Raw genomic sequence first — 15,835 nt, forward strand, 5'->3', positions numbered from 1 at the left:
CTTCTGTGTCCTCTCTTGCCTCTGGCCTTTCTCTGGGGCACAGGCCTCTTACGGCTGCTGCTGGGAACTGGGAGTTTGGCTTCTAGCCCAGATTCTGCCGTGTGACCTAGGGCAAATCCTTGCCCTCTCTGGGCCTCAGTTTCTCATTACTTAAAGTGAAGATTAAAACAGGGCTTGGCCGGGTATGGTGGTTCACACCTGTAATCCCAGCACTTTGGGAGGCTGAGGGGGGCGGATCCCCTCGTCAGGAGTTTGAGACCAGCTTGACCAACATGGAGAAACCCAGTCTCTACTAAAAATACAAAAATTAGCTGGGTGTGGTGGTGCACACCTGTAATCCCAGCTACTTGGGAGGCTGAGGCAGGAGAATCGCTTGAAACCGGGAGGCAGAGGTTGCAGTGAGCCCAGATTGCACCACTGTACTCTAGCCTGGGTGACACAGTGAGACTCCATCTCAAAAAAATAAATAAATAAAACAAGGCATTTAGTCTATGTATGTTTCTGAGCAAAGGTTGAGTTTTTCTGGCTACGGAGACCAGAACACGTGTCAGGTTCTCAAAGGGGCACATGACCCAGCAGAGGTTTTTTGTTTTTTTTTGTTTGTTTGTTTGTTTGTTTTTTGAGACAGTCTCGCTCTGTCACCCAGGCTGGAGTGCAGTGGCCGGATCTCGGCTCACTGCAAGCTCCACCTCCCGGGTTCCCGCCATTCTTCTGCCTCAGTCTCCTGAGTAGCTGGGTCTACAGGCGCCCGCCACCACGCCTGGCTAGTTTTTTGTATTTTTTAGTAGAGACAAGGTTTCACCGTGTTAGCCAGGATGGTCTCAATCTCCTGACCTCGTGATTCACCCGTCTTGGCCTCCCAAAGTGCTGGGATTACAGGCTTGAGCCACCGCGCCCGGCCGATCCAACAGAGTTTTAAGACTGCTGGACTTGTTGATCTGATTTTCACTGCCCACTGCAGCGAGTCTGCCCTCTAGCCGTGAATCAAGTATTCTTCAAACTAGAGACTATTGTGTACCAGGACAGAAGAGCAGCATGGGCCAAGGTGACACTGCCTGGCTTGGGAGGGGTACCAGGAAGACAGTTCAGGCCTCAGATCTGGTGTGTATGTGGTACAGGGACCTTACCAGGAGGACAGAGTAAAGTCCAGTGAGGCCTCATTGTTTTTATCTCTGACCTGGACCTCTGCAGATTCTAGGCCTTCTCAAAGCTAGCTCCCAGGGCTGAAGAGGTGCTCCCCTTTGCTCAGATCCAGCCCACAGAGCTGACCCCTGCCCCACTTTGGCTAGAGGGTGGAGGTCAGAATGCTTGAGCCACAGAGGTTATAGCAAGAATGTCTAGGTTGACTTGCTGTGAGTGCTTAGTTCTCTGGCCCCTAAATTTCTGGAATGCAGATGTCTTTTTTAGAATTTCAGAGTAGCTGGTCACAGTAGCTCATGCCTGTAATCCCAGCACTTTGGAAGGCCAAGGCGGGTGCATCACGAGGTCAGGAGATTGAGACCATCCTGGCTAACACGGTGAAACCCCGTCTCTACTAAAAATACAAAAAATTAGCTGGGTGTGGTGGTGGGTGCCTGTAGTCCCAGCTACTCGGGAGGCTGAGGCAGGAGAATAGCACGAACCAGGGAGACAGAGCTTGCAGTGAGGTGAGATTGCACCACCGCACTCCAGCCTGAGCAACAGAGCGAGACTCTGTCTCAAAAAAAAAAAAAAGCTGAGTGTGGCGGCACCTGCCTGTAATCACAGCTATTTGGGAGACTGAGGCAGACAAATCACTTGAACCTGGGAGGCAGAAGTTGCAATGCGCCACTGCACTCCAGCCTGGGCCATAGAGCGAGATTGTCTCGGGGAAAAAAAAGAAATTCAGAATAGCTTGTTAAAGATTTCAGAGAGGCTATGCGGTACATAGCTTTGTTTTCCAAACTTGCTAAACCTTTTTTTTCTGGGAATGCAAATAGTGGTTTACAAGGCTAGGTTTGGAAAATGGTGCTCTACGGCTGAGGCTAGAGTGGAGGGTTTGTGGTGTCACTCCCACTCTACTCCTATTCTGCCCTGTGGTCATTTTAGTCTTGTGGAGGCCACCCGGATGCGACAGCAGAGCCTGGAGTTAGAACTGGACTCTACGTTCATAGTCCCGAGAGATCATCCTGTTTCCCTTAGGAAACTGGACAAACAAGTACAGTTTGTCTAGTAGTTACTTTCCAAAGGGTGCCTTTTGGAACAATAAAAAGGGCGGTGGGGGCAGCGGGTCATGTGGGAGCTGGATCAATACCTTCTAGCTGGTTAATTAAGAATGGGCTGGTGGGCCTGCCCTGGCCTCTCTGCTGAAAGAGGACCAGTAGATAAGCCTGCGTGTGAGGAGCAGCCAAGTAGGATCCTTCTCAACTCATGGGCTCTGATACCTAAAGAAGGGATTCTGCGTCTACCCCAGCAAGGCCAGAGCCACAGTTACCAACTGCGTGTCCCATTAAGTTCCTTGACCTCACTGTGAGCCCCAGGTTTCCTCTCTGTGAAATATAATATCCCTTCTCCAAGGTTATTGGAAAAGCCAAGATACTGGTGAAAACCACAGTGCTGGCCGGGCACGGTGGCTCACACCTGTAATCCCAGAACTTTGGGAGGCTGAGGTGGGCAGATCGCCTGAGGTCAGCAGTTTGAGACCAGCCTGACCAACATGGAGAAACCCTGTCTCTACTAAAAAATACAAAATTAGCCAGGCATGGTGGCTCATGCCTGTAATCCCAGCTGCTCGGGAGACTAAGGTAGGAGAATCGCTTGAACCCGAGAGGCAGAGGTTGTGGTGAGCCGAGATCGCGCCATTGCACTCCAGCAGCCTGGGCAACAAGAGTAAAAACTCCATCTCAAAAAAAAAAAAAAAAAAAGAAAACCACAGTGCTCTGTTACCACCACAGAGAGAGTGGGAGAGGAGCATCAGGTCCAAGGCTGGGTAGGGCCAACAAATGATCAGGGCTTTGGGGAAACGGGGCTGGGCAGAAGCAGGCCAGCCTGCAGGTGGTGGACTGGGAGAGCAGAGGCAGTTCAGACAGGTCTCCCTCGAAGAACCTCTCAAACAGTGTCAGAAACCATTTATCCAACCTTTCTCAGGCACAGACTCTGTGCTTGGTTCTTTATCTCCTGGAACTCACAGTGAACCTGAAATGGGGGCATTACTCCCATTTTATTCTTCCTACTTCAACTGCAGAGCACTAAGCCAGGCTGGACACCTATATCCTGTCTCCCGCTCTGCGCAGCAGTTAAGTGAAGGCAGACGGGAGAGAAAGGACAGCCAAGATAAGCAGGCAGATACCAATTACCTTTTCCTTAAAACTATGGTCATGTTAACATACAGAACATCAGCCAAGAACCAGAACCAACTGCTTAACATAACATAGAGTGGGCCCTGCCCACCCCCCAATACAATATATTTAAGATAAGCTTCTTTTAGCCGTTGAATTCCCCCAGGGAGGGAGAAGTTTGTATGATTGGTGAGGGTGGCAATACGGGGATGGAGTCAGGGTTCACTCCCAGAAGGTAATGCCTAAGTCCTTACTTTCCATGATCAGGCCACCTGAAGACCATGAGCAGGAAGGAAGAGGCCCAGGCAGGGATCAGACCAGCTGGGGATGCAAAGAGATGTAGATCCTATGGCCCAGTGAAATGCACATGGTCCAGGAACCCAGTCAGCCAAGGCAGGAGGAGCCAGAGTGGGCACTGCTTCAGGTCTAAGGCCCAGCCCCTCCCGCAGGGGTTCCTGGTCCCCCTCTTCATTCTGTAGGCTGTGCTTCTCCCAGAAACGGTGTGGCAGCTGGGCCTGGCAGGGGTTAGCAGTACACCTGGAGCAAGGGTGCCCCCGATGAGTCTGTGTCGGTGCCCTGGAAGGATGAGTCATGGCTGGCTGGGTACCCTGGTGGGAAGGAGAGGAGAGGAGGAAACAGGCTCAGGGGAAGGAGCTCATCCAGATCCCACGACCAGGGAGAAGCCTGCTGAGAAGGAGCAGAGTGGGACTTGAGCCTGGGTCAGTCTGATCCTGGCTGGATGACCCACTCAGTTTATTGACCTGTCTGAGCCCTAGCCTCCCTTTGTGTAAAAGGATAATGATCTCGGCCGGGCGCGGTGGCTCAAGCCTGTAATCCCAGCACTTTGGGAGGCCGAAGCGGGTGGATCACGAGGTCAGGAGATCGAGACCATCCTGGCTAACATGGTGAAACCCCGTCTCTACTAAAAATACAAAAAACTAGCCGGGCGTGGTGGCGGGCGCCTGTAGTCCCAGCTACTCGGAGGCTGAGGCAGGAGAATGGCGTGAACCTGGGAGGCGGAGCTTGCAGTGAGCCGAGATCGCGCCACTGCACTCCAGCCTGGGTGACACAGCGCGAGACTCCGTCTCAAAAAAAAAAAAAAAAAAAAAAAAAAAAAAAGGATAATGATCTCACTCCCGGGGGCTGTTGTCAAGGGCAGTAAGACCACAACAGAACCACACAGGGTGCCTTTCCAGCACCATGCTGGATGGTTCTCCACCCACTACTTTCCTAGTCATCTGGGCGTGGGGTCTGATCACTTTCAGCTTGCCTGTTCTGGGCACCTGCACCCACTTTAAGTCAGCTTGCTGGATGGAGATGGGTCTGTGGCTGCTTAGGCCCCCATCCCTTTTTGATGTCATCCTCACCACTCCAAGAGAAAGCTGGGAGAGGAGCATGTAAGGGACCCCTAGGGCAGTCCCCCACCCTCCACACCCCTCGTTAGGTCAGGACCACACCTGGAGCTCCATAAGGCCTCAGCTTCCGGGCGATGGCATCTGCAGTCGTCTCCTGGGAGATCTGCACTGTCAGCTCTAGGGAGGGAATGTGAGGCAGGCAGTGGTCATTAGCACATTCTTTCAACCCCATTTCCTACTTCTGTTCCCAGCTCGATGAGGGAGGAGCCACTCACTCCTGGGCAGGGCTAGAAAAATAATGCTTAAAGGCCGGGCGCGGTGGCTCAAGCCTGTAATCCCAGCACTTTGGGAGGCCGAGACGGGCGGATCACGACGTCAGGAAATCGAGACCATCCCGGCTAACAGGGTGAAACCCCGTCTCTACTAAAAAAAAAAAAATACAAAAAGCTAGCCGGGCGAGGTGGCGGGCGCCTGTAGTCCCAGCTACTCGGGAGGCTGAGGCAGGAGAATGGCGGGAACCCGGGAGGCGGAGCTTGCAGTGAGCTGAGATCCCGCCACTGCACTCCAGCCTGGGCGACAGAGCGAGACTCCGTCTCAAAAAAAAAAAAAAAAAAAAAAAAAAAAAAAGAAAAATAATGCTTAAAAAAAGACACATAGACAACGTGTGCATGCGCAGAGTGATGGATGAGTAGGAGTTTTGGTTAGCCCAGAACAGGTCAGAGGTCCAAGTTCACGTGGGTCCTTAGGTCCTGTTAACCAGACCAGGCCTAGAAGCTACTCTGGCATGAGACAGCAGGGGAGAGGAGCCTTTTGGGAAAACTTGTTGAATGCAGAGGGAACCTTGTCCTTTCTGGGGACAGCAGCGATGGCCAGAGAGCTCTCCCAGGGTCTGCATGCTTCTCTCAGCCTTGCTCAGACCTCACAGGGAAGGGCCAGAGTGGGAGCTGGGGAGGGGGAATGCAAGAGTTGACACAAAGGAGGAGGAAGGGCAGGGACTGGCTGAGGGGTACACCCACAGTGGCCAAATACCCCATTCCAACCCTCCCCTGGCCAGAGCCTCCCCTACTCTGCCCCTCAGCCCCATGGGGCCCCCACCTACCATCCTGGCTGAGACCTGAGCCCACCATGGTCTCATGGCCACTGTCAGGGGCAGCAGTGGTGGGGGCAGCAGCCCGAGTTGAACGACCCTCCGAGGTCTGTGGGCGAGCACGGCTCTTTCGGGTACTAATGCGAATGATCCCGCGTACCAGGCGGCCCTCAGCATCCTGCTCATCCAGGTGGTAGTCCTGCGTGATGCTGCTGATAAGGTCCGAGATCTTACTGGTCTTCTCCAGGAACACAGTGTCTGATGTGCACTTGGCCAGCTCATCGATCTGGTGTACGCTGAACAGCTCTGTCAGCTTCTTGAAGATGAGCACATCAATCTCTCGGCTCGACATGGAGCCACTGCCCATCTCGGGCAGGTCCAGGTCCGACTCATGGAAAGAGTAGTACTCCTCGGAGCCACGAGGACTACTGACAAGGGTGCTGGGCAGGCTGTGTCTCATGGGTGGGGGATCGGCCAGTGGCTCCTTGCAGCAGGAGTCCGCATCAGGGGCTAGGGAGGTGGCCCTGGGATAGGGATACACAGGGATGCCTTTGAGCTTAACGTCGGGATAGCTGAAGCTGCTGCCCATGGTTGACTTGAGTCGCTGGCCATCCCGCCGGCTGGGGGGTGCACGGTCAGGGCTAGGGGGCACTCCATTGTGCTCCTTGGTCCAGTTGGCTTCAGCAGCCCCCTCAGTGGAGTCCTCAGTAGAAAGGCAGGGGCTGCAGCCCCGCACACAGGCTCCACAGCGCTGGAGGCAATCCCGGCAGCGGCGGAAACAGAAGGCAGCCCGGCACCACTCCCACACCCAGGGTCGCCAGAGCAGGCAGCAGGCAGGGGACTCAGTGGCCGGCTCAGCAGAGCCAGAGATGAAGGTAATGCTCTCTGGCCCATGGTGACCAGGGTCCTTGGGGTCTGGTCTACGGGTGCGGCGGCTTGGTGGGGGCTGAGGTGGTTTATCATATGTCTCCAGACATAGCTCTGTTGGCCGCTCCCAGGGTCCCAAGCGTGGAGGCCCAGATGCTGGGCGGGGGTGTCCAGGGCGGGGCATGGCTCATTGCATGGTTTGCAGCAGCCAGGCACCTGCAGAGGAGACGCCAGGAAGGGGTCAGGATCAGAAGTCAGGGACTAACTCCTGGGCTGACTTGAGCAGCTTCACACTTCTAGTTTCTCAGAGGCCTGGGATGTGGAGGGACCCAAGTATGCCCATAAACTCTCATATCTTGTGGCCCTCCCTCCACAAAGTCTCTGTGGTCTAACCCAGATTTCAAAATTCCCTGTGACTTAGGCTTATTGGGATGGCTATGAAAGGTTGAACATCTTATCTGAAATGCCTGGGTCCAGAAATGTTTTGGATTCTGGATTGTGGATTGTATACATTATACTCACCTGTTAAGCATTCCTCATCCAAAAATCTGAAATGCTCCAATGAGCATTTCCTTTAAGTATCATCCTGGTGCTCAACTTTCAGATTTTGTAGTGTTTTGGATTTTTGGATTAGGGATACTCAATCTCTCAATCTGTATTTAAAAATAATCTCCCTTCCCCCAGAAAATAATGAGTGTTGGCAATAATGTGGAAAAACTGGAACCCTTGTGCATTTCTGGTGGGAATGTAAAACAGTGCAGCTGCTATGGAAAACAGTATGGTGGTTCCTCCAAAAATTAAACATCAAATTACCACATGACCCAGCAATTCCACTCTGGATACATACCCAACCTAATTGAGAGCAGAGACTCCGATGTTTAGACCAATGTTCACAGCAGCATTATTCACAATAGCCAAAAGGTGGAAACAATCCCAGTGTCTACCAATGGATGAATGACTAAACAAAATGTGGTATATACATACAATGGAATATTATTCAGCCTTAAAAAGGAAAGGAAATTCTTTTTTTTTTTTTTGAGACAGAGTCTCGCTCTGTCGCCCAGGCTGGAGTGCAGTGGCGCAATCTCCGCTCACTGCAAGCTCTGTCACCTCCCAGGTTCACGCCATTCTCCTGCCTCAGCCTCCCGAGAAGCTGGGACTACAGGCACCCGCCACCATGCCTGGCTAATTTATTTTTTATTTTTTTTAGTAGAGACGGGGTTTCACCGTGTTCGCCAGGATGGTCTCGATCTCCTGACCTTGTGATCCGCCCACCTTGGCCTCCCAAAGTGCTGGGATTACAGGCTTGAGCCACCGCACCCGGCCCAGGAAAGGAAATTCTTATACATGCTGCAACATGGATGAACCTTGAAGAACTTATGCTAAGTGAAATAAGCCAGACACAAAAGGACAAACAGCCGGGGTGTGGTGGCTCATGCCTGTAATCCCAGCAATTTGGGAGGCTGAGATGGGTGGATCACTTGGGCACAGGAGTTCGAGACCAGCCTGGCCAACATGGTGAAAGCCATCCCTACTAAAAATACAAAAATTAGCCGGGCATGGTGGTGCACACCTGTAGTCCTAGTTACCTGGGGGACTGAGGTGGGAGGACCACTTGAGCCTCGGAGGTGGAGACTGCAGTGAGATGAGACCGTGCCATTGCACTCCAGCCTGGGCAACAAAGCCAGACCCTGTCTCAAAAAAAAAAGACAAATATTGTAATATTCCACTTGTATGACATCTCTAGAATAGTCAAATTCATAGAGACACAAAGTAGAATGGTAGTTGCCCGGTGCTGGGGACAGAGGGAACTGGGGAGTTAGTGTTGAATGGGTAGGGAGTTTCAGCTGGGGAAGATGAAAAAGGTCTGGAGATGGATGGGCAATAGTTGTACAACAATGTGAATGTATTTAATACCACAGGAATGATGCTTAAATATGTTTTGTTTTTTCTTTTTTTTTTCTTTTTTTTTTTTTGAGATGGAGTCTTGCTCTGTCACCCAGGCTGGAGTGCAGTGGCCGGATCTCAGCTCACTGCAAGCTCCGCCTCCCGGGTTTACGCCATTCTCCTGCCTCAGCCTCCCGAGAAGCTGGGACTACAGGCGCCCGCCACCTCGCCCAGCTAGTTTTTTATATTTTTTTTTAGTAGAGACGGGGTTTCACTGGGTTAGCCAGGATGGTCTCGATCTCCTGACCTCGTGATCTGCCCGTCTTGGCCTCCCGAAGTGCTGGGATTACAGGCTTGAGTTTTTGTTTTTTTTTTTTTTACATGGAGTCTCACTCTGTCACTGAGGCTGGAGTGCAGTGGTACCATCTCGGCTCACTGCAACCTCTGCCTCCCTGGTTCAAGCGATTCTCTTGCCTCAGCCTCCCAAGTAGCTAGGATTACAGGCACATGCCACACGCCCAGCTAATTTTTGTATTTTTAGTAGAGACAGGATTTGGCCATGTTGGCCAGGCTGGTCTCGAACTCCTGACCTCAGGTGATCCCCCCACCTCAGCCTCCCAAAGTGCTGGGATTACAGGTTTGAGCCATGGCACCCGGCCCTTAAATGTGGTCTCTGTTTTTTTTGTTTGTTTTTTGTTTTTTGTTTGTTTGTTTGTTTTTTTAGACGGAGTTTTGCTCTTGTTGCCCAGGCTGCAGTGCAATGTCGTGATCTCGGCTCAATGCAACCTCCTCGTCCCGGGTTCAAGCGATTCTCCTGCCTCAGCCTTCCGAGTAGCTGGGATTACAGGTATGCACCACCACGCCTGGCTAATTTTGTATTTTTTTTAGTAGAGATGGTGTTTCTCCATGTTGGTCAGGCTGGTCTTGAACTCTCGCCCTCAGGTGATCTGCCCGCCTTAGCCTCCTAAAGTGCTGGAATTACAGGCATGAGCCACTGTGCCCGGCCAAATGTGGTTTCTTAAAAAAAAGGTTAGGCCAGGTGCAGTGGCTCATGCCTGTAATCCCAGCACTTTGGGAGGCTGAGGTGGGTAGATGATTTGAGGTCAAGAGTTCTAGACCAGCATGGCCAACATGGTGAAACCCTGTCTCTACTAAAAATACAAAAATTAGCTGGGTAAGGTGGTGGGCACATGTAATCCCAGTTACTGAGGAGGTTGAGGCAGGAGAATCACTTGAACCCAGGAGGCAGAAGTTGCAGTGAGCCAAGATGGTGCCACTGCACTCCAGCCTGGGCGACAGAGTGGCAAGACTCTGTCTCAAAAAAAAAAAAAACAAAAAACGGTTAATAAGGTACTTTTTTTTTTTTTTTTGAGATGAGAGTCTCGCTTTGTCACCCAGGCTGGGGTGAAATGGCACGAACTCAGCTCACTGCAACCTCCGCCTCCCAGGTTCAAGAGATTCTCCTGCCTCAGCCTCCAGAGTAGCTGGGATCACAGGCATACGACATCATGCCCGGCTAATTTTTGCATTTTTAGTAGAGATGGGGTTTCGCCATGTTGGCTAGGCTGGTCTCGAACTCCTGACCTCAGGTGATCTGCCCACCTCAACCTCCCAAAGTGCTGGAATTACAGGCATGAGTCACCGCACCCGGCCTAATATGGTAACTTTTATAGCTATTTTACAGAAAGATCTCCTGGATCTCACTTTCTGTGAAGTGGTCTCCCCCAGTTTCTTCCTGCTGTTGGTAAGTTTTTCTTGTTGAGAGTCTCTGTGGCTGCTGAACAAATGCCTTTTCATAAGACTTGCTATGGAACCTGATCATTAACACTTATTTCCCTCCCCTGGTCCTTCAAATCAGATCTGGGAATGTAAGAGGTCCCCTGTCAATATTTCAGTCTTACTCACATTTGCCCTGCTAGCAACATTTAACACCAAGCCCTGTTGGTGTCCTTTGATTAGATAAAAATGCTGAACCACAAAATTTGTCTTCTTTCCCATTCTGACCTGGTTGCTAGGAAGCTCAGAGCTAAGACTTCATTCACTTCATAAACACTGAGGCTGGCCCTGTGCTGGATACTGTAGAACCAAAAATGAATGAACTACAGATCCTGTTCTTGATGATTCACACATGGTTTTGTAGGGAAAACAGATGCTTAAAAGTTTATAAGATGAGGGCTGGGCACAGTGGCTCATGCCTGTAATCCCAGCACTTTGGGAGGCTGAGGCGGGCGAATCATGAAGTCAGGATTTCGAGACCAGCCTGACCGACATGGTGAAACCCTGTCTCTACTAAAAATACAAAAATTAGCTGAACGTGGTAGAGCGTGCCTGTAATCCCAGCTACTCAGGAGGCTGAGGCAGGAGAATCGCTTGAACTTGGGAGGCAGAGATTGCAGTAAGCCCAGATCGCACCACTGCACTCCAGCCTATGCAACAGAGACTCCGTCTCAAACAAACAAACAAACAAGTTTGTAAGATGGAGCATGTAGGATATATGAAGCATCATGGGAGTAAATAACTCTGCCTGAGAGAAGGAAGATTATGCAGTAGTGTATTTGGGAAGGTCCTTGATTTCATGTAGGGGTTTGCCAGGCAGTAACCATCCTTAGCTTGGATTTTCTGAGACACTGATCCCTTATCCTTTTATTCCTGATTTAATGGCACTGGGGTCTGAAACTGGGGGTGCGTGATGAACATGGAACTGGGCATCGGGATATCTGTGTTTTAGTTCTAGTTCTGGCCCTAATCTAACCCCAGATTTGGCACTGGGGAAAATTAATGCCACCTCCCTAAAGAGGGCCATCATTATCTCTCACCCAAATACTGTCACAGCCCCCATTCTGGCCACCTCCATTCCCTCTTACTTGCTGTAACAAGTAAAAACTTTAAAATGTTTAGAGGAACATGGCAGATACCACTTTAATCAAATGATCAAAGATAGTATCACCATAATGGGATGAACTGACATCATGTTCCTCTTGATACTATGTACTAAGGAGGATACAACTCACGAAGTATTCCTGTCAAAAATGCATAACCTAAATGTAATCATGAGGAAATAACAGACAAGCCCAAGTTGAGAAACATGACAACTAAATGCAATGTGATCCTAGATAGGATCCTGGATTGGGAGGAAAAATTGGAAATTGAATAATGTAAATAACTGGTGAAATATGTTATTTGATAGTATTATATCAATGTTACATTTTCTGAATTTGATTACTGTGGTTATATAAGATAATGTTCTATTATTAGGAAACATACACTGAAGCACTTGGGGATAAAGGGCAGGATATCTGTAACCTAATCTCAAATGGTTCAAACACAAATGAACAGAAGGTATGTGTGTGTACAGAAAGGGAAAGAGGGAATGTTACCCACTGGTAAATGGGGATGTGAAAGATACAGTTCTTTTATTTTTTATTTTATTTTATTTTTAGAGATAAGGTCTCCCTCTGTCACCCAGATTGGAGTGCAGTGGTGTAATCATAGCTCAATGAAACCTCAAACAACTGGGCTCAAGTGATCCTCCTGCCTCAGCCACTTGAGTAGCTAGGACTACAGGTGCATACCACCCTGTCCCACTAGTTTTTTGTTTTGGTTTGGTTTTTGGTAGATATGGGATCTTGCTAGGTTGCTCAGGCTGGTCTTGAACTCCTGGCCTCAAGTGATCCTCCTGCCCTGGCCTCCCAAAGTGCTGGGATTACAGGCATAAGCCTCTGTGCCTGACCTAGGATACAGTTCTTTAACCATTCCTACAACTCTTCAACCTACTCTCCTGGCCCTACTCAGCACTCCTTCTCCAGGGACCCTCTGGAATCACTAGTCAGATGGGAGGCCCTCTCCCCATGACCTTCGGCTGGGCTGTCAGCTGGGTCAGCCATGTACTGATTGTTTGAGGATAAGTCTATGTCCCCAAGGACCATGACCCTGAAATGCAGGGACTGTGTGTAATTCTTTTCTTCCTCAGTGTCTAGAACAGCGTTTGGTACACTAGGTGCCTCAGGGGACTGACACATTCCAGGTTGCCTCAGGGTAGAATCAGGACCATTGGGTAGAAAGAAAAAAGACTTAGGCTCTAGGTTGACCAGAGTATGGATGGAGGATAGGCGGTGACAGGGAGTGAAATCCCATCTGCAAAGGTATCCCAATTAAAATTGTAACAGGTGATTTTAAATTCCCTTGCAATCCGAGGCAAGTGGTTAAAAATTGTTGCTTTAGTTTGAGAAATGTGGGGTTGGGTATGGATTCATACATCCACGGAATTAACAGATATTTACTGAGGGCCCATTGTGTGCCACATGCTGGATTTATTATTTTTTTTATTTATTTATTTTTTTTTTTCTTTTGAGACGGAGTCTGGCTCTGTCACCCAGGCTGGAGTGCAGTGGCGCGATCTCGGCTCACTGCAAGCTCTGCCCCCCGGGTTCACGCCATTCTCCTGCCTCAGCCTCCCGAGTAGCTGGGACTACAGGCGCCCGCCACCTCGCCCGGCTAGTTTTTTGTATTTTTTAGTAGAGACGGGGTTTCACCGTGTTAGCCAGGATGGTCTCGATCTCCTGACCTCGTGATCCGCCCGTCTCGGCCTCCCAAAGTGCTGGGATTACAGGCTTGAGCCACCGCGCCCGGCCTGGATTTATTATTATTATTATTATTATTATCATTAAGACAGTCTCACTCTGTCACCAACGATGGAGTGCATGGCACGATCTTCGCTCGCTGCAACCTCTGCCTCCCAGGTGGAGGCAACTCTCATGCCTCAGCCTCCCGAGTAGCTGGAACTACAGGTGCATGCCACCACACCCAGCTAAATTTTTTGTATTTTTAATAGAGATGGGGTTTCACCATGTTGGCCAGGCTGGTCTTAAGCTCCTGACCTCAAGTGATCCACCTGCCTCAGCCTCCCAAAGTGCTGAGATTACAGGCATAAGCCATGGTGCCTGGCCAGCTGTTCTAAATTCTTTTTTTTTTTTTTTTTTTTGAGATGGAGTCTCGCTCTGTTGCCCAGGCTGGAGTGCAGTGGCATGATCTTGGCTCACTGCAACCTCTGACTCCCCGGTGCAAGCGATTCTCCTGCCTCAGCCTCCCGAGTAGCTCAGCCTCCGAGTAGCCTCCCAGGCGCATGCCACCACACACGGCTAATTTTTTGTATTTTTAGTAGAGACGGGGTTTCACCATGTTAGTCAGGATGGTTTCGATCTCCTGACCTCGTGATCCACCCGCCTTGGCCTCCCAAAGTACTGGGATTACAGGCGTGAGCCACCACGCCCGGCCCAGCTGTTCTAAATTCTATGGATAAAGTGATAAAACAGACAAAATCCCTCAACCTCAGGAGTTTACACTCCAGTGAGAGTTGATTATTGATGGCTTACACTGTTCTAAGTACTTCAGACATAATAACCAATTAATTTTCACAACCCTCTTTGTAATATTATTACCTGTATTATTATACTGAAGCACAGACAGGTTAAATAAGTTGTCCAAAGGCATACACCTATCTGTACACAATTGGCCTGGCCCCAGACTGTTATCCACTACCCCATCCCATGTATTACTTGGGAGGAAAGAGGCAGTCAAAGCTGCCAGCTGCCAGCTCCATGGACCAGTGTGTGCCCAGAGAGAGCCCATGTTGGGAGCCCTGTCTTCCAGGCTCAAGCCTTCAGGAGAGTGGACAAATCTACAGTTAACCATGCTGAGCTGGGAGGTATCTGGGGCTCCTGAGGATGGGCTGGCTATTTTCTTCTCCCCCAACCTCCAAAGCTTCAAGACTCGCTAATATTGATTAAATTAATCCAACAGGTATTTAGTGAGCACCAACGAGGTGCCCAGCGTTGTGCTAAATGCTGAGAAAACAGCAGTGAATGGGCCAGAGGACTTTTCACCTTATTTGACTCTCACAATTGCTCTGTAAATAAGTAGTATATCTCCTTTTCACAGATCAGGAATCTGAAGCTCAGAAAGGTAAAGTGACTGGCCCAGAGACACCTAGCAAGAGAGGGCTGGAGTAGGATTTGCACTGTGGTCCGCCAAGCTCTGGAGCCTGCGTACTTTGTGTGTGCCACACATCTCCAGCGGGACTGGGATGAGAAGAGAGGCAAGACCTGGGATAAGAACAATGCCTGCCTCAGTTCCCCACTTCCCTCCAGCCATTGAACGCTCCTGAAGTCAAACTCAGGCAGTTTCTTCCAGGCTATATCTCCCCGACCCTGCTGCTGCCACCGCCCCGCCACCACCCCGCCCAATCCTAGGAACCCTGGTCACTTGGTTTGGTGAGGGGAGGCTCCCTGTCCCTATTGTGGCTTGAGGCAAGATTCTTAACCTCGCTTTCCTCATCTTTAAATAAGGAGAGACTACTATCTTCATGCCCCGCCAATCTCGTGAGATTTAAATGAAATATTGAGTGAGGGGGCTTTCCGCAGTGGCATTGCACATGGGAGGGGCTAGGTCACTGGGCGCTCTAAGGCACCGCAAGGATCTTCCCGGAGTTCAGATGGTCCCGGCCAGCCCTCCCTGGATTTCTCTCTGATGCTTCCCTCTTCCCCATTAGTCTCGCGAACACACACACACTCAAGGGTCTATGTACCGTCTCCTCCTCCCAGGGTCCCCAGGACAGGCCCGGCCGCACCAGCCTCTGCCCCCAGCCCAGTGCCAAGCCTCGGACACCGGGCCGGGGAGGACCACCCCAGTCCTGCTCGAGAAACAGCCGTCGGCTCAGTGCACCCCCGGCCTCCTGCCCCAAAGGTGCAGCCCAAGACTCCCATATCCGCCGGCACCTGGTCCTGGGGACAAGGAAGAACCAGACCCTGGCACTGCCCCTCGGGCTACCACAGCCCCTACGCCAGCTCTGCCCTCGGGGCGAGCACTACACTCTCCAGCTGCAAGGGCCCTACCCCGCGGGCGGACCCAGCCTCCCTCCCGTCCCGACGCCGTTCCTTGGGGTGAGCACCAGCCTTTGCCCCATCCCGACGCTGCCCCCCGGTGGGCGCGGCCCCCGCACCCAGCCAGTGCAGCCCTGAGAGCGAACGCGGCCCCTCACCCCATTCTGCGCGCCCAGCCCGGGCGCCCGCTCAGGCCGCTCCCCAGCCCGGCCCGCGCACCCCGGAAGTAGGAGGGTGGCCCCGAGGAACCGGGCCCGGGACCCTCCCCTGTCCGGGCTCAGCCTCGGGGGCTCCCCACAGCGGCGCCGCCCTGGTTTGCGCCCCCTCGGGCCCGCGCGGGGCTTACCTGTCCCGCCAGGTGAGTCGCCTCCGGCTCAGCCCCTCCCCCGCCCCCTCGCCGCTCACCTGGGGCGCAGGTGAGTGTCTCGCGGGAGCGCTGCACGGGCCGCCGCTAGGGACACACTT

The 15,835-nt window shown here is 51.4% G+C and overlaps 1 protein-coding gene across 3 annotated transcripts; it reads right to left on the minus strand.

Annotated features, from left to right (window-relative positions):
* Window positions 1-3,320: 3,320 nt before the first annotated feature.
* Window positions 3,321-15,835, minus strand: KDF1 (keratinocyte differentiation factor 1). Of its 3 annotated transcripts, none has more exons than XM_050795789.1 (4): window positions 15,717-15,835; window positions 5,751-6,821; window positions 4,754-4,828; window positions 3,321-3,904 (listed from the first exon to the last, which is right to left on the minus strand). In XM_050795789.1, exons 2-4 carry the CDS (start codon window positions 6,787-6,789, stop codon window positions 3,822-3,824), a joined length of 1,197 nt encoding a protein of 398 aa, XP_050651746.1. In that variant the 5' UTR covers window positions 6,790-6,821; window positions 15,717-15,835; the 3' UTR covers window positions 3,321-3,821. The 3 variants fall into 3 exon arrangements, with proteins under 3 accessions (XP_050651746.1, XP_050651745.1, XP_050651744.1); XM_050795788.1 differs by having other exon boundaries at window positions 15,776-15,829; XM_050795787.1 differs by lacking the exon at window positions 15,717-15,835 and adding an exon at window positions 8,195-9,450.

The sequence above is a fragment of the Macaca thibetana genome, chromosome 1 (assembly GCF_024542745.1).
Source record: "Macaca thibetana thibetana isolate TM-01 chromosome 1, ASM2454274v1, whole genome shotgun sequence".
NCBI classification, from domain to species: Eukaryota; Metazoa; Chordata; class Mammalia; order Primates; family Cercopithecidae; genus Macaca; species Macaca thibetana.